Source organism: Nicotiana sylvestris, chromosome 11, assembly GCF_000393655.2.
Source record: "Nicotiana sylvestris chromosome 11, ASM39365v2, whole genome shotgun sequence".
NCBI lineage: Eukaryota > Viridiplantae > Streptophyta > Magnoliopsida > Solanales > Solanaceae > Nicotiana > Nicotiana sylvestris.
The window spans coordinates 24543169-24567940 of record NC_091067.1 but is presented as its reverse complement, the minus strand read 5'-3'; the positions used below and the strand labels follow the sequence as shown (position 1 = coordinate 24567940).

At 37.1% G+C, this 24772-nt stretch overlaps 2 protein-coding genes across 4 annotated transcripts in view; one reads left to right on the top strand and one right to left on the bottom strand.

The window, feature by feature from the left end:
- Positions 1-4043: 4043 nt before the first annotated feature.
- Positions 4044-6343, bottom strand: LOC104236276 (equilibrative nucleotide transporter 8). The gene is made up of 2 exons (XM_009790166.2): positions 5818-6343; positions 4044-4789 (listed from the first exon to the last, which is right to left on the bottom strand). Exons 1-2 carry the CDS (start codon positions 6341-6343, stop codon positions 4092-4094), a joined length of 1224 nt encoding a protein of 407 aa, XP_009788468.2. The 3' UTR covers positions 4044-4091.
- A 17639-nt stretch (positions 6344-23982) lies between these two features.
- LOC138882126 (uncharacterized) overlaps positions 23983-24772 on the top strand; it is a 31544-nt gene continuing 30754 nt past the window's right edge. For all 3 annotated transcript variants that reach the window (XR_011403618.1, XR_011403617.1, XM_070162503.1), the window contains exon 1: positions 23983-24673. The gene's annotated coding sequence lies outside the window, so the exon portion shown is untranslated. The remainder of the gene's footprint in view (positions 24674-24772) is intronic.

Genomic DNA, 24772 nt, shown 5'->3' with positions numbered 1-24772 from the left:
TCTTAAGCCATTCATTTCTTCATTGAAGCAGCAATAAACCCCAAAAACAGTGCCGATGAAATCAGTAGAACGATCCACATATTTGATACTTTATCTTCCAATGTTGAAACTTTAACCACTTGATAATGATTTTTAGCCTCCATGGCAGCTATTTCTTGCTTCGATTTCTCCATGTCCAACTTAACAACATCCACTGACGATCCCAATCCTCTAATTGCATTCATAGGTGAATCTGGGAAAACTTCATCTTCCCACAAGAAAATCCGACATTAATAAGCCGGTCAATAACATTAAATTACATTTAGACTAACCAAAAAAGAAAAAAAGCAAACTTTACAACAAAAATAACTAACCTTAGGCTTAGGGCATTTATAAAACTTCCTTCCAGAATTAAAAATAGTTGTGGAAGTTAAGTGGCTGGCGATCATACCACAATGATACTTAATCTAAGATGAAGAGCTTCCTTAAGACATTTCACATTCGAAGAGAGACAAGAGTAGACGAGCAAAAATATTCACTCTTCAATTGAACCCTAGAATTTACTCCTACGGTGGCATTGGGAAGAAGAAGGCGTATGATGAACATGTTATATTAAAAGGGTTTGGGTAAGAACTATCCAACGTGGCTTTCCAGGTGGCGTTTCAATTCCTTTATTGGACTGGGGTTAAAAATAAGGGTAATTTGACCCACTTTTCTAATGGTAGGCCTTTAAATGCCTTGATAGTATAACATGAGGGGGAGGGGGACAAAAATGTACTATTTACAAAAGTAGAGGGGGTATATTAGTACCTTTTTCCTTTAAAATAAGATACAATATCCAAAAATCCCAATTTCGAACCAAGGTTTCAAAGAGTTTTAATGGAATTACAGCTCATTCTTCAAAGTTGTCATTCTCAAATCAGTTTGCATAGGTGTATTTAGACTCAAAGTACATTAACTAGCCGATTCCAACAAGAAGTGATGAATTTTCAGATTAAAATAAAATTTCACTCCAGATGGGTCTTCGAAAAGCTCTTCGTTGAAATTTTCCTGGTTTGCTATTGATTTAGAGACTATATGTGAATACCCATTATCTTGTTGAGTGAAAAATTTGGAGAAAAATAGTCCACTATTGAAGAACCCCTTGGAGCTTTGCTTGAAAAAACTTTCAAATCTAAAATTCGTTTTCAAAATTGATTGGGTGTTACTGGGTATTAATTGCTGAACCTAGATATGGAGTTTGGTTGGAACAAGAATTTGGAGCTCCACTTGAAAAACTTCAGCCATTGATTTTTTTTTATATTTCTAATAGAAAAATTGATGGAAATGGAGGAGAAAGGGATAGGATCTAGAGTTAAGGTTGAAAAACTTCAGTGGGTTAATCCAATAAACTGGGGCTGGTTTAAATTTGAAGCGGATTAAATTTGATATGGACAAGGGAGCCACATGGCCCAATTACGTGTTGCCAACACATTAAAAAAAAGACCACAGGAATTTCTATTAGTCGCGGGGTGGTATTTTAGTCCTAAAAATAACATCGAGTGTATTTTTGAACCAAAAGATGGACGGAGCATAGAATTAAACCATTTATCAAACGATAGAGATATTTTTAGCCCTTTCCGTTCTTAAATTGACATTTGAGCTCACGTACAAGTGAGACACGCAATATCAAGAAATCCTAGTGTGATATGAGAGCAGTAAAGATTATTCCACACCTATTAACTTTGGCACGTTATCGTACCGTAAAGATACTAATATTTCAGAAGCTCAGAGTCAATATTGTCATTGCTCTAATAATCTTATAGAAATGTAGGCATAGAAGTAAGTACCAGAAACGAATATCCAAATGATCACTAGGTGGGTAGCCAAAGATAGAGTAGATAATGAAACAATGGCCATTCAACAAAATTATATTCTTTTCTAACTAGAGTTCGGCTTTGATCTTATCAGTATGTCTTTATTCTTAAAGAACCGTGTATAGCTTCACAATTAAGATGCCCTATGTTTCAATAATTTGCATGACAGATTGATACACGAATTGCAACCATGACCGGACGCGGATTAAAGATTTAAACTTGATCGGTTTAACTTTAATATTCTTAGCACTAAACTGAATGTACTTTAAATCTATAGGTTTAGAGTGTACATAGGCCGGGTTGGTTCGGATTTGACAATTACCAAACCAAACCAATTGTGTCGGGTTATTAAATCTAAAGACTAAACCAAACCAATAAAATTCGGGTTTTTCAATCTCGAATTTTCTCGAATTTTCGGGTTTTTCCGGTAAAATTTTTGTAGAACAAAACATATAACATTTTCTCAAAAAATTTCTTTAATCCTATTAAGATACAACTATATAAAGTATTTTCCAAGAAAATAATACAAAATATGAGATGTGTCATGGCATTATCCTAAAATATTCAACAATAAAAACAATAAAATTATGTAATATAAATATTGCTAATTAAAAAGCCATAATAAAAATAAGCATAATCTAAAAGTACTAAGTCATGTTAAAATAAATAGACTAATAAGGGAGTATTAATTACATGACTAAACGTTAAGGAAAAATAAAAATAAGTTATGCATTTTTATCTAAATTGTTGCAAAATAAAAAATAGATATTTAATGCATTCTCGTTCGTAATATTGAATTGAATGTCTTTTGTTAGCATTAGTATTGATTTGATTTTGGTTTGGACTTTTGTTAGCATTATTTAATTAACTAATATTAATGGCTATAAAATTTATTGAAGCATTCAAAAGTTCTAAGTCCAACCTTGAAATAATACCTTAAAAGATAAAATTATGAAAATTTTTAAGAAATATTTATAAATTACATCACAATAAGTATATTTATATATTAAATATATCTAAAATTTCTATATATGTAATGTCGGGTTGATTTAGTTCGGTTTGACTTTCTTTAGTTAAAACCAAACCAAACCAATTATGGTCGGGATTTTTTTTCCAACACCAAACCAAATCAAACCAAACCATAGTCGGGTTTTTTTTCTCGGTTTGACTCGGATTATCGGATTGGTGCGGCATGTCGGTTTTCTTTGTACACCCCTAGGTTTAGTATTGAAAGTTTGTTAACAGTTAGTAGTTTTCAGATATATATTTATGTTCGGTATCAAAAGTAAATTCGTAACTAATACACTATATCCACAGTGCGACATGATGGTCTATAAATGTTTTGCTAACATAGTTTGTTATGATCCTCTTTACCGTATTTACACTAACTTTTTATACAATCATATCATCTAAAAATTAACTACGGATACCATAAGAAATGGAATTAGTTACCAGTTGCCAAAATAAGGTAGACAATCTTCTCCAACAGGTCAGATTACACCGCACTTACAGTGTAAAAATTATTTACATTGTCAGTTTATATAACTTGAAATGGATTGCAATAACTAGAAAGATAAGAAGCAGCTTGACTTTCGCATTAGCTCTGCTCCCGACAACTTCAGGTTCTTGAATGGGCAGTAAGAGGAGGACAATGTAGCTAACAGGCTACGAGTCCATCGAACCCAGTATTCTAATACGAAACTTAAATATACATGTAAAATTTCAATAGAATTACATTCTGAACCTATATTTATAAATTAGCATGGTGTTCAGTGAAATAAACATATATAAAGATTGACCCCTTAAGTTAAAAATCCTTGACCCGCCTCTAACAGAAAGTAATTCTCTTTTGAGACTAAAACCGCTGCCTACTATGCTAGATGAGTTGATGTTAATATTGCTCTTTTATATTGATTCTTCTCGTTGGTCTCAATTTATAGCATGATTTTCAAATGCAAAATGCATCAATTAATAACTTCTTAGGAGTCTGATTCAGAACTTATACGGTTTTATAACAACAATAACAAACTCAATATAATCCCGCAAGTGGAGTTTGGGAAGGATAGTGTGTACGCAAGCCTTATATGGTTTTCTGTTTCACAAATGTTAAAATCAGGATGATGAACACAATGCATTTCACAATTTTTTTAAAGCATAAGTACAATGTTCAGAACACAATATTTCTGAAATAATTTTAAGTTATGCATTCTACTTATTGATACAAATAAACCCTGCCTAAATGGCTAACAATTTTGTTCAGATAATCCAGAACCAACCAAGAACAGAACCAGACACTAATCCCATCCCTAAGGAAACAGCCATAACAATTGCAGCTATTTCTGCTTCAGAAGTTGGCACTGACTTTGGAGCAAGAATCATGATGACACTTGTCAAGTATCCATTGGTCAAACCGAGCATCGTCGTTAGAAAAATAATTGGTACTTCATTTTTTAGCCATTTAGGACCATGTAGACAAGCAGTAAACAAAGGATAGAAAATTAGCCTAGCAATACAAAACCAAGTAGCCTTTCCAAAGCTCTTGAGAACATATACTGCAGTGAAAGATTTCCCCGCGAAATCCGACACGTTGTAAACTGTAATCAGCAAAATGGGATACCAATCTTTGAACAACTTTGATTCAAGATTTTCTGCCAAGAACCCTGGAAAAATGGACAAAGTAACCGTATAAATCGCGAAAATACCAAATGCTGGCCATCTTATAGTTCTTGCCATATCCTGGAATTTATGTCTTGAGCATGGTAAGCAATTATCTTGAACAAGTGCGTAATGTTGCTGCATTACTGGCAGTTTATATAACAAGTTGCAGCAGATAATGCAACCTATCAAAATTGTTGTGCTGGTTATGAAATACAAATGAGCACTTGTCTTGAGACCTTGTGGAGTATGTGGAAGTGACACCTTGGTTATAATCCTTAATATGGAAATTAAAACACCTGTTGCAAATTGACAAAAAACATTGATTAAGCAAAATAATCAAGATATAAAAAGAAAAGGAAAAAGGTCCAAAATATACTCCTCCAATATACGAAATATCTTAATTTTACCATCCGTTATACTTTCTGCCCATTCATATCCTTGCCGCTAGCAAATTACCTCATATATTTCTAGATATAACGGGCCTCCAGCGTGGATTGGGTGGATTCCATATGTCAAAATACTAAAAGGTCCAAATCTATCCATCTTATTTTGACTATGACAGTATGGTTGAAAATAACCTCTATTTTACTCCAGGCTGGAGCTCCCCTATGGTCAAGCGCAAATGCGAGACAATTTACTAATGGCAAAGATATGAATGGATCCAAAGCATAATAGAGAGGAAAACCAAGATGTTTCATAAAGCAGAGAGGGTAATTTGACCCATTTCCTAGAAGAAAAGGCAAATTCAAGCTTTAAGCTTGAGCTATAATTTGGGCAAGTTGTCTCGTATATTTTCTAGGCTTCAATATAGAATGGGTGGATTTCACATGTCAAAATATTTCAGGTAAAAAGTTGATTTTTATCCCTTTTAGCTTCTTTTGACTATAGTTTGAAATTACCATTTGTTATACTTCGGGTTGGAGCTTTATTAGGATCAAGCGCAAATACAAGACGGTTTGCTAGTGACAATGATATGAATGACTTCAAAGTATAACATAAAGATAAGTTCAAGATATTTCGTAAAGTAGACCCTTTTTCCAAAAAAATAAAAAAGAGCAGCCTAGTGCACTAAGCTCCCGCTATGAGCGGGATCCAAGAAAGGGCGGGACCACAAGGGTCTATTGTACGCAATCTTACCCTGCATTTCTGCAAGAGACTGTTTTCACGGCTCGAGCCCCGTGACCTACTGGTCACATGGCAGCAACTTTACTGATTACGCCAAGTTTCCCCTTTCACTCTTTTCCCAAAAGAAAATATCAAATTCAAGATTTAAGCTTGAGCTAATATGTCCATTTTAGTAAGGAATTTCACCGGACTTTATTACCTGAAGAAGCAGTTCCAGCAAAAATTGCTTGCATGTATTGTTTTGGTAATTTACCAGCAGAGCCAACCAAGCTTCCTCCAATTAAACCATCAGCTAAACCACATATAACAACTGATGCAACAATTACAAAATAGGCTGCATTTGATTCCACATTTGTACCATTTTGGTGCCAATTAGTCCACTCTATAATTGGAGTTACCATTAAAGAAAGAACAAACATTGAAAACCCAAGATTCAATCTCAATCTAAGGCTCAATGTTTGGTTCCATTTGGTCCAACTCAACATCAAAACAAGAATCAAGACAGAGGAAGTCATGTATGCAACAGAGAAAACATTTTCAACATGTTTGGTTGGATAAAGATATCCAAAATAATCAACAGCTGTAATAAAGGCATTCCAAGGCAGCAAATTGCCTGCACCAAGCAAGAAATGGATTATATATGCAATTTTGTAAGTGTCCCTTGGCTCATTTTCATCCCTTATAAAAGATCCTCCCTTCTCCATTCCCTTGAGATTTTGCACCATGTTTTGATTCCACAGCTTGTGGAAAATGATCATGATCCAGCATTTTATAAGTAGGCAACTAGCTAGACAAGTACCTATGTAAGTACTATGTTGCTCGGATACAGGTGCGGGTATCTGGCACGAGTGTGCAGTGGCAGAGCCAGAATTTTTATTAAAGGTGTCAAAATATAAATAATTAAACACACAGAAAAATCAAGAGAAGTCAACCTATAGTAAATATACAAAAAAAGAAACAATTTTATCTAGCAATACCATGTAATTTTCTGACGTGACACCCCTTAGTTGACTGTGGCTCTGCCACTGTGAGTGTGGATCTAGAGGATGGATTCTTCATCACATAAATTTTAGGATTCAAATGTGCATATGGCCACATTTCTTGTTGAAAAATAAGCAATAATTTTAACATAATTTAACTCAGTTTTATTTAATGAATTAAGTTGAATGATCAATCATGGTTGAGTCATTAAATAGTCATGGTTTATTAGTTACTAGTCCCTCCTGTCTATAATAAGTTATTTTTTGGCATTTGGCACTCCCATTAAGAAAATACTAACTCCTAGAGAAAAAAAGGAATTTTGACTAAATTATTTTAATTAAAATCTCCATATTGTTAACTTGACACGTTGGAAAATGTAAATAAGGCCAAATTTTGAAAAAAATAAAGTTAATTCTTTCTTGATTAAGTAAAATGTTACTTATTTTGGACCAAAGTAAAGAGACTAAAAAGTCACTTATTATGAACCGGAAGGAGTACAGAACTTGATTGACCGATTTTGGAATAAACTTATATTTTTGAAGAATACGAATATATGATACAAGTATGATGATATTTTTTGAGAATCCGAGCAGTATACAAATGTATTGTTTGCAAAAGAAGAATTAAGCATAACTATATATTTTCACCTTTATGTCCTGTGAAAGAATGGTGTTTTCAAGATTTCAAATGCCATTTTGGTAATGGTCATTGGTTATGCAGCTTAGCTTCAGTACACCATCACAGAATTAATCTTAGCTTCTTTATAGCCTATAGGGTACTGATCCCAACTTTGAGTTGACAAGGGTGCAAGCTGAACCATTGTGCTATAAGTTGAAGATTCCACTTAATTGGCATGGATTTGACTGATAAGGTTGAATTTTAGAATATGAAAGATGTCTTATTGTAACAGAATTATACCTTTGTGGGGACAAAAATGGATGGGTCCTATAATTTGAACAACATTTTCCCAAATTAAAAGGATACTTCTGCACATGCTACCATTCTTGGATTGCACGGGTCACACGGGAATGATTCACTATGGATGGAAAAAATAAAGGATTTAACTTTCGTTAGAGGCTGATCCAAAATTTAAACTAGAGGAATCAACCTTTAAGTACTATGTTACATGTCGAAAATGTCGGGCTACGTTGAACAGGTTACTTGGTTGCTACATCCAGTACTACTGCCCAAGGATGGATGTACCATTATTATAGGTACGGGTTCAATTGAAACTTATAATTTTCGACGCACAACATAAATTTATGTGTAAGAATTCATATAAATTATACTCCCTCCGTTTCATATTAAATGAAATAGTTTGACTCGGCACGGAGTTTAAGAAAAAAGAAGAAGACTTTAAGAACTTGTGGTCTTAAAAGCTTAAGGGGTAAAAAGTTTGTGGGACCATGATATTTGTGTAGCTATAAAAGCTTCTCATTAAGGGTAAATGGTATGAAAGAGTTTAAATTGAATTATTTTCAAATTTAGAAATGTATCATTTATTTTGGAACAGACTAAAAAGGAAAGTACCTCATTTAATATGAAATGGAGGGAGTAATAAATAGTAAATATGAACCCATAATTTTAAAAATATAATATATTTAATTCTAAAAATCTTAAAGTGAACTCATGGAGTTTATGGAGTTTAAATCCTGGACTCACCTTTGCTACTACCCTTCACGGGTGATACCAAGTTATTTGTCTTATCTCCGACATTACCAATGTTGGTATACTATAGACAATTTGTTGTTGCAAGTTACTCATAAGATAATGTAAAAAAATAAAAAATTATAGGTTTAATCAGTGTATATAGAAGTTAAACTCAAAATGAAGACTACTCTAATAATGCCTGTCTGGCATTTTCAAACTAAGTTTTCTTTTCTATTATCTAAGAATAAGAATGTCACATTGGTCCTTCTTGCAAAGTAAAACTGGATAGTTAGTTGCAGCTACTAATCATATCAGAGAGAATGACCAATATATAGTGGGAGATTTCCCATTATGGAGGATAAAAATACATTGTACTCTCTCTTTCAAAATGAATGGACTTGGAAATTGTTCTGAAAGTCTAATGATCAAGTGTAAGTTGTGTATATCGTAGTATCATTTTATGTATAGAAAGTTAACTTAGTGTGTGGGGCAAGGACACAATAACACTTCTTAGTGATCAGGAGCAGAGAGTCCGTTGAACCTTGATTTTTTTTGACGGACCTATCTTTTTCCTATAAACTATTGGGCGGCTCACGGTTCGTGAGCATGTTAGGAGATTAAGTGGATATTTTCCGAGGCGACTAACTTTTTCTAGTATTATTAGAGCTATATGTCGTTTGAGTTTTTTCATTACCATCGAAAGTGCAATATGATTTAATCATCCATGAAAGTGGAAGCCACATCGTAATGGTTGAAAATTTTGTGAAATATTTCAAGTTCTTTGCAAGGACATTAAGCATAATAGCGTAAACAAGGGCTTTTTGCTTTTATAAATGGAAGAGGGGTTGGGAGTGATCACTCGAATCAACCTATTTTTTAGGCTTTTATGATGATGTTAACCCCAAAAAACACAAATGAAATGACTGCCATTTTGCTTTTGACACGACTTAGAATTTGGAGAATACATGAACGTAGAGACGAGAACAAAATTTTGAGTTTATGGGTTCTAGATTATAAAAAAGACAACTTATTAGATTCTCGATAAATTATTTATGCATAGTAAATAAATTTTTTAACATAAATATAAGATCTAAGCCAAATTATTAAATTCTGCCCAACCCACGATTGTATCATGCAAGTGGAAGTTTTACTTTCGGCCGAACCAGAGAAACGATAGCTCCGCCCCTCAACGAGGATTGTAATATGTAATATTCTTTCTTTCTTTCATTGCATGTGTACGTACTTCCATTGGAGCTTATATATAACTGTCTCTTCGTTGAAATGTGTCATTTCACTTATTTTGTTTCAATTATTATAATCATAATATGTTTGCTACTCTCTCCGTTTAAGTTTATGTGAATCTTTTTTTTTTTTGTCTATTTCAAAAAGAATAATCCCTTTCTAAATTTGGAAACAATTTAGCTTAATCTTACAATTCTACCCTTAATGAAAAACTTCTATAACTACACAAATGCTCTGTGCCTCTTTTTGACTTGTTTAAGACCACAAATTCCAAAAATCTTTATTTTTTCTTAAATTTCGTGCCCAGTCAAACAGGTTCACATAAATTGGAACGAAGGGAGTATGTTTATTTTTGTTTACCTGTAAAATGCTATAGTGGAATTTATATGTGGTTTATAGACAAGTGAATCGATTTAATCTTAAAATGATAAATAAATTAGATAAAATGTAAGACTTAACCTTGAAATTGAGATAAAACAACAGATATCTTGGTTCCGGGAGCAGAGCTTCCGGAGCCAGTAATAGCAATACAAATAAGCAAGAAAATAAAGTGTTATTGAGCTTTGGATAGAATACAATATATACTTGTCAGAAAATTCATGTCACCTACAATAATGGTAGAACTCACTATTTATAGCTGCACCTAAGGAACAAGGTCCTTCAATCAAGCCCCTAATTATTTTCAATTATGATGGTCATTGAAGAATGTGTAACGGTAGAAAATGAATGCCATATTCTCTATAATAGACCATATACTTAATGCTACAGAATATTCTCCATTAAGTGCTATCGGATGACAGACATTTATTTCGCCTTTATGAATATCATTCTCTCCGATAACAAATGAGATCGTGCCTTCGGACCCGGTTATCTTCTGTCTTTGGCTCCACGTGTCGCTTTCTTATGTGATCATTTAATATGAACATATTTTACCTTATACAGATAGTTCCCCTGTTTTCCGGTGGCATAACGTTGTGTCACCGGAAAGTTGGTAGAGATACCCATTTTGGCGAGAAATTCTCTTACCCCCTCTAAAAAGTTTTTGGCGGTTGATTGAACGTATGTCTCTCCGCATTTAATGCCCCGAACACGCGTCATCCCAGATAATTATGGCCACAATTTTAACCGCCTATTCATTTACTTATACGCATCAAACTTCTTCATTTACATTTCATAATAATCAAACATTCTCAAACTCCCAACTCATACTTGTCTTCAACTTTCTCTAACCTTCTTGTTTAAAGAAAACCCCTTCCTCTCTTCTAATAACAATGGCTTCTTCTTCCAGAAACCCTATTTCCTTAAAGAACAAAGGTAGAGCTGATGATGCTGGTCCTCCTACGTGAGCACCATTTTTCCAAGAAGTCTTGTCACAACTAAGGACTTCGAAGAGAAATATCCTTCCACTAACCCTCGCACATATGCTATTGTTGTGTATCCTTCTTCCATCTGTCCTTCCAATACTCCTACTGTGAAGGAAGATTGCCATTGCCATGATTTAAACATCATCGCTCCTGACCTGGCGGAACGGATAACCTTACCCAAGAAGGGTTTCACATATTTTTATACATATCATTTCACTTTGGGGCCATTTACTTTGAGTGGGGAGCTTGACTCCGTTATTGTATGCCTGGCTCAAGTAATTCCTTCTCTGTGGAGTACAGTTGCTTGTTTTTGGTATCTATGGCAGTATACAGGAGAGGATCTAACCCTGGCTTGACTAATGAATGTTTATTCCTCCAAGATTTTTCGCGAGGGAATGATAAATTTCAGTAAATATGGCCCATGACCTACTGGCCAGAATGGTTCCTTGCAGTTGCCACTAGGGACATCATTCTGGCCTCGACTCCATACTTTCCAGAATTATGGAACCGTACTCATAAGTTCATCATTTGTCTTTTCTTCTTAGTTAAAGATCATCCCATGTTGTTACTAATCCATTTTTCTTTCACTTGTTTCAACAACTTGGTGGACTCCACCGAGAGTCAAAGACTAGGACCAGTGGGTCAAAAATATTTTGAATGTCACTACACTCGAGATCCGTATATGGAAGGAACTGACCCTTAAATATGGGTGGAAGGCCAAAAATCATGGTAAGTCGAACTCATCTTGTTTCTACCTTTTGTATAAGAAAACTTATTAACCTTTTTCTTTTGTGGTATTCAGGTCTACTCTAGGGCTCAGTTGTCGTTCCCGAGGAAGACATTTTGGCTAATCCTTCTGACGCGGTGAGGTTGCTGCATGAGGCTTTTACCCAAACAAGTGTCTCCGGGTCTGCTTTTGGTGCAAGTGCTTCTTCTTGGAGTCCCTGGCTGGAGAACAAGCAACAAAAAAGGAGATGTTCTTCCACATTCGGGGGAAAAAAATAAAAAGGCAAAGAGTGCCGCGCTTGAGACGTCTTCAGATGTTTTAGTAATGAGCACCACGCCCGAGCCGGCCATAGACATCGTGGTGATCGACACTGATGGAGAAGCCAGTGATGAAGGGGCTTCTCTATATAGAATACAACGACCTTCATCAGCTCAATCTGTTGAGCTAGTTACACCAATCGAGGATGATGCCTCGGCACTCTAGGGGGAGTATGATATGGGGAAAATGCTAACTCTTGCTTTTGAGTCCCAGTTGTCGTGTCCTATAGCGTGAGGCTGAGTACCAAGTCCTTTCCGTCTTTGGTTGATGAGCAACCAACAACCAGCACTGCATATGCCGCAGCCGCTTCTCATCCTACAACTCCATCAGCTTCATTCTCCTTCTTCACCAACTCTGCCCCCGCTACTAGCAACTACTATACCATCTCCACTAGTCGTAATTGCCTGAGAGGAGGATGTCCATCTTCCCAATCCCCAGTTCATGGGAATTTGGGGCAAAATTATGCTTCCCCCTATGAAGATCCCCAAACGGGGAGCAGCGTCATCCTATCGGTTTCTACCGAATTCCATGTGTTATCCCGACCGGTGTAACTTGATAATTATCTGAAGCCTTTGGCTTCAAAAAAGGATAGGAATAAAATATAAACTCTCTTGGGAGAATGTTTATTGAACAATTTCATGCACAACACAACGGCGGTATGGTCTTTGTTTAGTCTATTGTTTCTTCTATCTTTGTTATGACAAGGTTTTGAGTTTGCATTTTTGTTTTGCAGGCCAACTTCCTTGCTTTCAAGGGCCTTCAAAGGATGATTCTTGAAAAGGAGGAATTTACCTCTGAGCGAGATCAACTTTTGGTTGAGCGAGACTAGACTGTTGCTCGCCTCTCAGAATTGGAAGCACGAGCTGCTGAGGCCATGGGGTTGGAGGCTCGATTGCAGTAAAGCGAGCAAGAAGTAGTGAACTTTAGCCAGGAGACCGCCTAGTTAAGGGTGTAATTTGAAGAGGCTAGGGCCAAATGGGTTGAAGTCTATAACGACCCGGCCGGTCGTTTCGTGAGTCATAGCCCCGTTTCCCCCATTTCTACTTCTCTATGTGTTCTTTAGCTGTATTTCATCGTATCGTGTTGGTTGATTCGGGTTCGAGTGGTTTCGGTGTGGAATGAGACACTTAGTCTCCTAGTTAGAAGTTTAAGTTGGAAAAGTCAACTGGATGTTGACTTATATGTAAACGATCTTAGATATGAATCCTGATGGTTCGATTAGCTGTGTTAGGTAATTTTAGACTTGGGAGCGCGTCCGAAATGTGATTTGGAGGTCCGTAGTAAAATTAGGCTTGAATTGGCAAAATTGGAAATTTAGCGATATTCGATTGGTAGTGGAAATTTTGATATCGAGGCCGAAATGGAATTCCGGAAGTTGGAGCAGGTTCTAAGTATCATTTGTGACATGTGTGCAAAATTTCATGTCATTCGAATGAGGTTTGGTATATTTTGGCATTGTTTACGAAATTTGGAAGTTTAGAAGTTCTTAGGCTTGAATCTGAGGGTAATTTGGTGTTTTGATGCTGTTTTGAGTGTTCCGAAGGTTCGATTAAGTTCATATGTTGATATGTGACTTGTTGGTATTTTTGGTAGAGGTCCCGAGGGCCTCGGGTTGATTTCACGTAGTTGACGGAACAAGGTTGGAATTTGAGGAATGCTGAAGATTCCACTCAACTGTCATAACCGCACCTGCAGAGTGGTGACCATAAGTGCGGGTTCGCAGAAGCAGAAGAGTAGCTATAGAAGCAGCCATAGCTGAGGAGGGCAGGAGTCGCAGGCGCGAATAGTGGACTGCACCTGCGAGACCGCAGGTGCGGAATTTTACCGCAGAAGTAGATCCTGAGATTTAAGTGAGAACCGAATCAGCGATGGATTTTCCGCGGGTGCAGCATCGCAGAAGCGACATGAGGACCGTAGATGCGGAAGTGCTGGGCAGAATGTATAAAAGGGGAACTTCACGAATTTTGGGTCATTCTTTACCATTTTTATCCAGATTTAGAGATTTTGGTAGAAATTTGAAGAGGGATTAAATGGGGTTTTCATTGAGGTGAGTAATTTGAACCCTAATACTCGTGTTTATGGTAATTTCCCGTGGTTTAATCTTGTAATTAATGGTGTTTAAGGGTGAAAATGAGGGGTTAGGGCTTGGGATTTTGGAGAGTTTGATTGAGGATTTGAGGGGTCAAATGGAGTCGGATTTTGATAAATCTTGTATGTATTGACTCATGAGTAAAACGACTTTCTAGTTTTGTGATTTTTGTTGGATCCCGGGACATGGGCCCCAGGGCCGAATTTGTGTGAATTTCGGGATTTTGATCTAAATTGATAGTTTTTTGTGTGGAATTGATTCCTTGGCCTATATTGATTGCATTGTATTGCTTTTGGTTAGATTCGGGACATTTAGAGGCCGATTGCCAAGGCAAGGGCATAAAGTAATAGAATTTGGCTTGGTGTGAGGTAATTAACGCTTCCAAACTTGGTTATGAGGGTTCAACCCCCCGAATTATATGCTATATGATTGTATTGAGGTGATGCACATGCCAAGTGATGGGCGTGCGGGCGTGCACCGTGACAATTGTGGCCTGGTTCATTCCATGGCACCGCTTAGTGGCTCTTTCTTGTTGATATCCTTGTTTCTATCATGTGATTAAGTAAATGTGCTGTAAATCATGCTAGATATCCTGTTAGGGCTTTACGGTGATACTATTGAGACCGAGTGGTCATTTCTTGCTGTCATTTAATTAGATTTAGTGATATTCTGTACTTAGTCTTATTCATGCATATCATATCATATCTCATTCTCAGTTGTTAATATTTGGCACATCATATCATTGTTTCGGGCTAGTTTTCATGGCATTGTGAGCCCGTATGTATGCGATTGGAGAGTGATGACTGAGTGAGACTGAGAGCCTGATTATGAGTGATAGTTATGGGATCAGGCTGCATGCCGCAATGGTTATGTTGATGATTATGATAGCGCTTGGGCTGTAGGAGCCCCTCTGGAGTCTATAACACACCCCTAGTGAGCGCATATGATATTTTGAGGGATGGATTTCCCTGGACATGGATTTGTCCGAAGTATTGATATCTGGAGATAGATTTCTCCCTAGGGTTGAATTACCCTTTACCTTGGTACCGAGTGACTTATAGTCAGCGATGAGTATGTTCTGGGATGGATTTCCCTTGGCCAGATGGCCATATGCGGTACCGAGTGGTTGAGTGTGCGTGTATATATATACACCTGGAGATGGATTTCTCCTCTGGGTTGGATTACCCTTGTTCCTCGGTACTGGTTGACTTGCAGTCAATGTTGTATATGTTCCGGGATGGATTTCTTTGGGCCGGATAGCCATCTGCAATATCGAGTGGTTGAGCACTTGAGACTGGGAGCATGGTACATTTGATACATTCTGTGCATTGGCATATAGGGTTAGCTGAGATTTATATCTCACATTGTTTAGATCTGTATTTATTTTATTGCTTGAGCTGTATTCCTGAACTGAAAGCATGCCTACTCTTTCTATATAGTTTATTTCTATTTTCTGTTGAGGTTATGTTCGTCACTACCTATCAGTCCATAGTTTGGACTTGTTACTTATTGAGTTGGTGTAATCACATTACCCCCCGCACCTTGTGTGATGATCCAGGTATCTCAGGCCACGGTAGCGGCTGTTGACTATTCCAGTCGCAGACTTTCACCGGAGATAGCGAGATAACTACCTGGCGATCGCAGTCCTTTCTTTCTCCTTCTTTATCTTCCTTTTAGTGTACTTTTGGCTACTCTCAAACTATGTTGTCTTGTTATATTTCAGAACAGTTGTAGTATTTTCTCGTGAATTAGTGACACCCGAGGTCGGGCTTTTATTTCTGCATTTTGGTTTTTGAATTAATTTCTTTTACGAAAATTTCAGTATGAAAAAGTTTATTATCTAGCTTTTAATGAAATATCGAATTATTTGTGAATGTTCTGGTTGGCCTAGTTCCATGATAGGCGCCATCGCAACTAGGTTGGTTTTAGGGTCATGACAAAGTCCATAATGATGTTCTTGCTGCATCCAATCATGAGGCTACTTCTGCAGAAAGATTGAATAATTTGCAGGCAGACTTAAACTCCAAAACTGAAGAAGTTACTACTGCCAAGGAGAAGTATGCCCGGTCAGAGGAGAGGCATTAGAGGGTCATAGATCTCTACTATTTGTACATTGTTGTCAGCCTCTGGGCCACTAGATCCCCGCAGGATAACCTTTTTGCCAAGGTTGACCAACTTAAAGAAGAACTTCAGCGCCGAGCAGCTTCCCTCATTGTTGAAAAAACATATTTTATGTACAACGTGAGGAAAAAAACCTTGGAAGAGCCAAAGTGGGTGTCATTGACTTCGATGCTAAAATCGTTAAGGTCCGTAAGTTGAAGTCAACTGCCCAAAGGGGTCTTCCGATCCGTCCTGATACTATCGACACTTCTGGTTATGGTTCCAAGTTCCCAGGAATTGAAGAAGAATCGGAAGGTAATGACGTTGAAGGCCAAAATGGTGAAGGCCAAACTATTAAACCAGTAGCGGATCCAACTACTTCTCTTGGGGGTGCAGATGCTTCTCTTCCTCCAGGTTTTAAAGATGCAGCAGCTAAGTTTTTGCATTCCTTTCTTTTTCATATCTTTGTACTTGTGTTATTTGACATGTTTATTGTGAATATAAGCTTATGTTTGGTCAAGTATCATGCAAGTTTTTCTTGTTGCGTACTTTTTATTAAATATTTCTTGCAAGTTTTCCGCACTGAGATATGTGAGGCTTCGGGTGTATTTTTCCCAGTAGTATTTGGATTCCGGGCAAATGTTCTTCAGAAATCAACCATTTAACTTAAGGATTTCATAAGAGAGGGCCCTCTTATGTTTATGTTTATGGCGTTCTTGAAGAAGGCGTCTCATGTTCATTATGGCACTAGCATTTGAAGTACTTGTTTAACTTTCAAACGGTAAAATTAATTCATCGATAGGACAAGAAACAAGATAAAACCAAAGGATTTTACTTTATTCCTTCCATTTTCAAAAAAGTACGTAAACATTCATTGTGCTAAAATAAATTGCCATCACTTGTGGCTAACTTGTACAACTGGTTTCTACGGGGCTGGCCGCACAATCCCCGGTCCTGATGATACAGTTTTGTTTTCGGGTTTGTATCCTGGTTGATGTGGCAATCATTTTTGTTGTATCCTTATATCATCCCTCCCAGTGTTTGAATGGGAAGAATGTGAATTGGAACGCTAGAAGTTTTGCACCTTTTCGAGGATTCTACTAATGAATGGTTAGTTAATCTTCAGTTCAATATCATGCTTCACTTCCCCTAAGCAATTTATGCTATCGAAACAAAGATTATCTAACAATCCCCTAGTGGCTTGCACTTGTGAACGGTCGGGTAATCTTTGTTCGATAACAAATTTTACTTCCCGGTAGGAACTTTGCTACCGAGCAAAAGATTATCTAACCATTCCGTAGTGGTTATCTACTTGCGTGCCTTGTCATTTAAAAGTCTTATTTCTGCTGATGAAGATTCCTTCGCAGTATGCTTTCCGTTTCTACCTCGTTTAAAACCTTTCCACAAAACCTAATTGGAACAATAGCTGGACAAAGGGAAAAATAGTGCAGCATATACTTTCAGTGTATGCGAGGCTCATCAGCTATAGTATCTTTTGAGGTATGCCACGTTCCAGTTGCTCAGCAACTTTACCGTCTTGATTTTCCAATTTATATGACCCTTTTCCCGATGATAACTGGTACCCTGTAGGGGCCTTCCTATGTTGGACCTATTTCCCTGCATTGAGCTCCCAGGTGTTCTGAGTTACTTTCCTTAAAACCAAGTCTCCTGCTTTAAAATAATTGAGGTTGGCTCTTCGATTGTAATATATTTCCTTTCTCTTCTTTTGGGCTACCATCCATATACACACCAAGTCCCTGCGATAATCAAGCAGTTCCAATTTGACCAACATTGCCTCATTGTTTGTTTCTTCGTCCGCTCGGAAATATATCAAGGTATGTTCTCCTACTTCCACCAGGATCAAGGCTTCTGATCCATATACAAGAGAGAAAGGAGTTTCCCCCTTTCTTGACTTGGTCGTTGTCCGGTACGTCCATAGTACTCCTGGCAGCTCTTCAGGCCATTTACATTTAGCTGCTTCCAATCTCTTTTTGAGATTTCGTATAATCACCGTGTTTGTTGATTCTGCTTGATCATTTGTGCTCGGATGATAGGGTGACAATGTATTTTCAAGTTTCCAAGGAATTTGTGACCTTTTCACCTATTAATTGTGGCCCGTTATCGTAGGTTATCTCTATTGGTATTTTGAATCTGCAAATTATATTCTCCCACAAGAAATCAACCATTTCGCGCTCGCCGATATTCTGATAAGGACCTGCTTCAACCTATTTGGAAAAATAGTCAGTTAAAATAAAGAAAGAAATTTATCTTACCGGGGGCTGGTGGTAACAGATCGACTATATCCATCCCCCACTTCATGAATGGCCATGGCAAAAAGATTGAGTGTAGTGGCTCTGCCGGTTGATGTACCAACGGTGCATAACGTTGACATTTATCGCATTTTTTAACATAGGCCTTGACGTCTTACTTTATTTGGGGCCAGTAGTATCCTACTTTAATTAATTCTAACACTAAGGAATCTGCGCCTGAGTGATTTTCGTAGATCCCTTCATGGACTTCTCGCACGACATAGTTAACATCGGACCAATGAGCCTTGGAAAGATCTTCTATACAATTGCCCTTCTTTAAAGCTGTACCGAGCTGCTTTAGTGTACAACACCCAGGATGCCTTAGGATCTTCAGGAAATTTTCTGTGCTCAAGATAGTTAATGAACTTATTTCTCTAGTCCTAGACCATATTGGTCGTGTTTACCTCGTAATAGCTATCCGTATTCAATACAGAATGCATAAGTTGTACGACCGTGCCGAAGTCCGATCCTTTCATTTCCATGGATGATCCAAGATTGGCTAGTACATCTGCTTCCGCATTCTCTTCCCTCGGGATGTGTGTGACTTACCATTCCCTGAACCGGTCGAGCAGAGCCCCTGCTTTCACTACATTTGTTGCATGTGTTCCTATTTGACTTCGAATATCCTGTAGACCGGATTTACTACCAATTGGGAGTCGCATTTGATTTCTATGACCTCGGAGTCCAATACACGGGCCAGCTCGAGTCTTACACCGAAGCTTCATACTCTACTTTATTGTTAGTTAGAGGAACAGTTTTTATGGCATGCCTTAGGGTTTCTCCTGAGGGCATGGCTAGCACTATGCCAATCTCGGACCCCTTCACGTTGGAAGCTTTGTCCGTAAATAAGGTCCAAACACCCGATGATGATTCTGACACCATCACTGCTTTTTTGGTAGCCAAAGGTAAAAGTCCTAGACTGAAATCAACCATAAAGTCGGCCAAAGCTTTCGACTTAATCTCAGTCCTAGGTTTATATTCTTTGTCAAATTCACTCATTTCGATTGCCCCATCTACCTGAGAATTCAGGTTTATGAAGAATGTTCCGTAGGGGAAATATGGTCACCATAGCTATTGAGTGACATTGGTAAGCCTTAGTTTTCTAGCGACAATTACAAGGGTTAAAGCAAATTTTTCCGGAATGTGGGTAGAATATTTTGCTCCCGTCAAAATTTTACTAACATAATAGATAGTGGATTGTGTACCTTCATCCTCGCAGACTAAAATGACACTTATCGCTACCTCCAAGATGTCCAAGTAGATTAGTACTCATTCGCCTTCCTCTAGTTTTGAAAGCAATGAAGGACTTGACAAATACCTTTTCAAATCCTTCAAAGCCTATTGACATTCCGGGATTCATTTGAAGTTGTTCTTCTTTTTGAGGAGTGCAAAGAAATGATGGCATTTTTTCGAAGATCGCGAAATGGTCAGTCTCCCTGTCAGCCTTTGAACCTCTTTTACACTTGAAAGTTGGTCCAGGATGTTTTCGATGGCTTTAATTTTGTCGGGGTTAACCTCGCTCCCACTTTGATACAAAAGGAATCCCAGTAACTTACCGGAGCTGACCCTGAATGCACACTTCTCGGGATTAAGCTTCGTGGTGTGCTTCCTTAAGATGACAAAAGTTTATTGCAGGTGTTTAAGATGATCACTTGCGTTAAAAAACCTAACCAGCATATCATCTATGTAAACCTCCATAGCATTCCCTACTTGTTTCTTAAACATTTTGTTTACAAGCCACTGGTAAGTGGCTCCAGTGTTCTTTAGCCTGAAAGGCATTACATTATAACAATATGTGCCAAAGCTTGTTACGAACGAAGTTTTTTCCTATTCATATGGGTTCATCTTAATTTGGTTGTAGCCAAAGTAAGCATCGAGGAAACTCATTAATTTGTGATCGGACATCGCATCAAATATTATTTTCCTTTACATTTTCTCTATATAACATTATTATTACTTATCCTGATGAACCGACGACTGTGACATGTAATGAGACAACACAACATAAGGATAGTGATTCAGAGGAAATATAAGAAGAAGATATAATACCTGAGGAAATTGTCAGAGAGGTGAAATTTTTTGAGAATAAGCCTAAGTCCAATTTGAACGAAACCAAACTGAACTACGCTTGACCAGATTCCTATTTAAGAGGGGATACGTAGGCAGCCCTGTGGGTTCGGTCATATCTTAATAAAATCTTCATTTTCCCCAGGGTTAGAAACTGGGGCAGAATTTTAAGGAGGACCCTCAAAATTCCGGAGCAAGTCCAAACAATTTCTTCATATGCAGAACGGCCGAAGAATCGCTTATAAAACTGGGCCAGAATTTTGAGGAGGACCCTAAAAATTCTAATGCAAGGAAGTCACAATGTCTCTAAAAGTGTAATAGTCATTGATTCGTCTAGTTTACTCAATTTCGTATAGTACTATGTTTTTAAATAACTATGTTTATCAAATGCATACATATTTTTCGAAAACTGTATTTCTATGGCAGCCAGATGTTACCCACGGTAACTCAAATAGGATCTCCAGAGCAAAGCAAAGCAAGCAGGTGAAGGCATGAACCAACTTTCCCCACAAAACTCATAATTTTTCTTTGAATGCAGGCACAATGAACATAACATGAATATTCTCAAGTATACACATATCAAAATCACTATTTTCATAACAACAAGGCTGCCAAATGTAAACATGTCTCCAGATAAGAAAATACTCTGCTATCACTCATTATCCTTTCGTTACATGAGACTAAGCATTGTCTCCCATTTTGTATGAGGCTAAGCCCTGCCTCCTCAATTACATAAGGCTAAGCATTACCTTTACTTACATGAGACTAAGCTTTGTCTCCTTTTCTTGCATGAGACTAAGCATTGTCTCCCATTTTGCATGATGCTAAGCCCTGCCTCCTCAATTGTATAAGGCTAAGCACTGTCTTCCATTGCATGAGACTAAGCCTCGTCTCCTTTTCTTGCATGAGACTAAGCGTTGTCTCCCATTTTGCATGAGGCTAAGCTCTACCTCCTCAATTGCATAAGGCTAAGCACTGTCTTCCATTGCATGAGACTAAGCCATGTCTTCTTTAATTGCATGAGACCAAGCATTGTCTCCCATTTTGCATGAGGCTAAGCCCTGCCTCCTTAATTGCATAAAGCTAAGCACTGTCTTCCATTGTATGAGACTAAGCCCTGTCTCCTTTAATTGCATAAGACTAAGCATTGTCTCCCATTTTGAATGAGGCTAAGCCCTGCCTTTTCAATTGCATAAGGCTAAGCATTGCTTTTCCCTGCATGAGACTAAGCATTGTCTCCTATTTTTGCTTGAGGCTAAGCCCTGCCTCCTCAATTGCATAAGGCTAAGAACTGCCTTTCATTGCATGAGACTAAGACTTGTCTCCTTTAATTGCATGAGACTAAGCATTATCTCCCATTTTGCATAAGGCTAAGCCCTGCCTCCTAAACTTCATAAGGCTAAACATTGCCTTTCTTTGCATGAGACTAAACATTGTCTCCTAATTGCATGAGACTAAGCACTGTCTCCCTTTCTTGCATGAGGCTAAGTCTTGCTACCTCAACTACATAACTCTAAGCTCTACCTTTCCTTTCATAATACCGAATGCTATGCTACTTGAAATCTAGCACTATTTTTTGCTTTCCTGTGGTTAAGCTCTGCCCGAATCTTATGTAAGACTAAGCTCTGTCTTGTTTTGCTTCGCATATGACCCAGCATCATGTCTTTGCATCTCATGGGATAAAACATTGCCATCTTATCCAAAGGCACCATATTCCGAAGGCATCATTCTCGTAGCTGGAAGGCAGCATGTCATGGCCTGAGGATCTCTTAATATTGCACATCATTATTCAAAGGCGTCATAGTTCAGAGGCACCATTTTCATGGCCGGAGAACATCATTTCATGGCATGCGAATCCCTTATCTCACGATTCATTTCCCAGGAAATCATGGTCCAAGGACATCATCCTCACCGTCCAAAGACAACCTTCATGGTCCAAAGGGAATTTGCATCATGTTTAAATTCTTGCAATAACCCATATATATTTGCATGCATCGTATTTTAAGTTTTGCATGTAATCCAGGAAGTAACCATTCTTCAAATAGGAGCAATCCTCGCTCCGGTTTCCATTCATAACATTTGCATCCTACAATTATTTCAAAGCGAACTGACCATCATCAATTCCTGCTTCTTACTCTATGACCGTTCAAGTATTTGCTCATTGATATAGCCATAACGTTTCAAATTCATATTAATGACTTTGCATAAATTCATCCGATACTGTCCTACCCAAAGGAACCCTTTCCGAAACATACGACCATTCCTATAATAACTCCATCTGTTTTGTTCACCGTTGGATCCATAACTACACATGGCCTGATTCCCGTAACACTAGGGATATGTAGGAAACTCAGGAACCAGGGTTCGGCCCCCATTTTTCCTAAATCACATCATCCTACATTCAATTCGGCCAAAATTGGTCATCATTTTCTTTACCCGACAACTCTTATATCATTTTAGGGTAAAGAGGGGCAGCTATTGATACCCAATATTTCCCTCATATTTTTTAAAACATACATATATACTTTCAAAACATTATATGTGCATCCTCATTTAGTTTATAAACCCATACAAGCATTTTACATAATTTTTCATGATTTTTAGAAGCCTTAAAATAATTTTCTTCTGCATTTTTATTGTATAAATACTCAATAATTATCCTTCAAATTATATTTATGATCCAAACTTATTATTTAGACCAACATACATATTTTTAAATACTCATTTCATTTCTCATAATTATATTTGCATTTTTAGGCTAATTTCACATTTTTGTAATAATAGCCTATATTCATGTATAGTTACATTATTCATGCAAAAAATATCTTTTTTATATTTTTATAATGTTAAGTTAATATTTTAAATAATTTTAGTGAACAAATAATGTAAGCATGTGATTTTTACCCTATATGAAGTACTCCTATAAAATCCCAGGAAAATAAGTTTTCTGTTAATTATTTGCCATTTTAGGAATTTTTTTTTAGAAATTTTCTCAATTATTTGCATTTTTTGTGCATGTTTAATTTTTATTTAAATTATGAAAAAATAACAAAAATGTCATGCATTGCATTTAAGATTTGTTTTTACATTTTTAGAATTAATCAGTAATTATTTGCTTTATAAAATTTGAAAATCACAAAAAAATAGTTCATTTTTACATTTTATCTTTTAATTTTAGTTTATTGATTTTCCTCTTTTAATTTAGAATTAAGTGATGTTTGTAATTTTTATAATTATTTAATTAGTCTAATTTCACATTTTTAGATAAGTTAGGATTTTTAATTTAAAAAAAAGAGGGAAAGAAAAGAAAAATTATGAATAAAAGAAAGAATTGGAAAAGAGTTTCATTTTTTGAAATTGGGCCATTTTCAATATCCCCAATTCGGCCCAATAATTTTCCCTTCAAAATCAATTAACCCATCCCCAAATACCCACCGTCCCAGCCCAAAAATGGACATGACCCGCCCGGCTCCCCTACTATATAAAATCGTTATATCATTTTCCCCAATCCAACCCCAGCCCAAACACACTTGAACCCATCATCCCCAAACCCACTACCCTCTCTCATTAAAATCTCTAAAATCTAGACCTAGAGGATGAGATTTGGGGAGAGAACCAAGCGATATAGACCCTTCTCTGAAAAATAGAAGTAGCAGCGCAAAAAAAAAACCCTGCTCCCTTTTTCTTTCTTCTCTGTTCTCATCTTCAGCAACAGAACTTCTTCCACATTCATTCTCTCCCTTAAATTCCATCCAAATACACAAATTATCACAAAATAAAAAAGAAAAGAGAAAAGAAGGGGCTGAAAACGAATTTCAGCATTTCAAAATCGAGTCCAAAACCTACAATACTGAAACTTAAAAAAAAGAATTCTAAAGTCGGTTTTCTGCTTCTTCTTTTCCAATCTGTTCATAGAAAAGAAATGGAGTGATTTCTTTCCTTTAAAATCAGAAAAGAACATGAATTTCAGCTCCTTCCTCCCTAATTTCGATTCTTAAAAATGAAGCTTGATTTCTTCGCTTTCTGGGTTTATGAAAGCTGTTTTGGAGCCGTGGATGTTGCTTCGCTGATTTTGCCGTTGCTGTTTGTGTTCCTTAATACGGGTTGCTGTTTCCTTTCGGTTTTTGCTTCTTTGTACGCGACAAAAGTTGATGGTAATTTCTTGCGCAAATATTTTTTCGTAGTCGTGCCCTTTCTGCTTGGCAAAGGTATTCTTTCTTCCTCCCTCTCTTTATTTTTTAGATTTGTTTTATATATCTAGTTATTTTTGTTTATTTTCTTATATTTGTTGTATTTGTTTTGTGTTT

Excerpts from the sequence above, each read along its gene's own strand:
- LOC104236276 (XM_009790166.2), bottom strand. The coding sequence starts at position 6,343 with ATGGTGCAAAATCTCAAGGGAATGGAGAAGGGAGGATCTTTTATAAGG. Across the intron at positions 4,790-5,817 it reads TGCTGGAACTGCTTCTTCAG|GTGTTTTAATTTCCATATTA; the intron begins GTAATAAAGTCC and ends AATTTGCAACAG.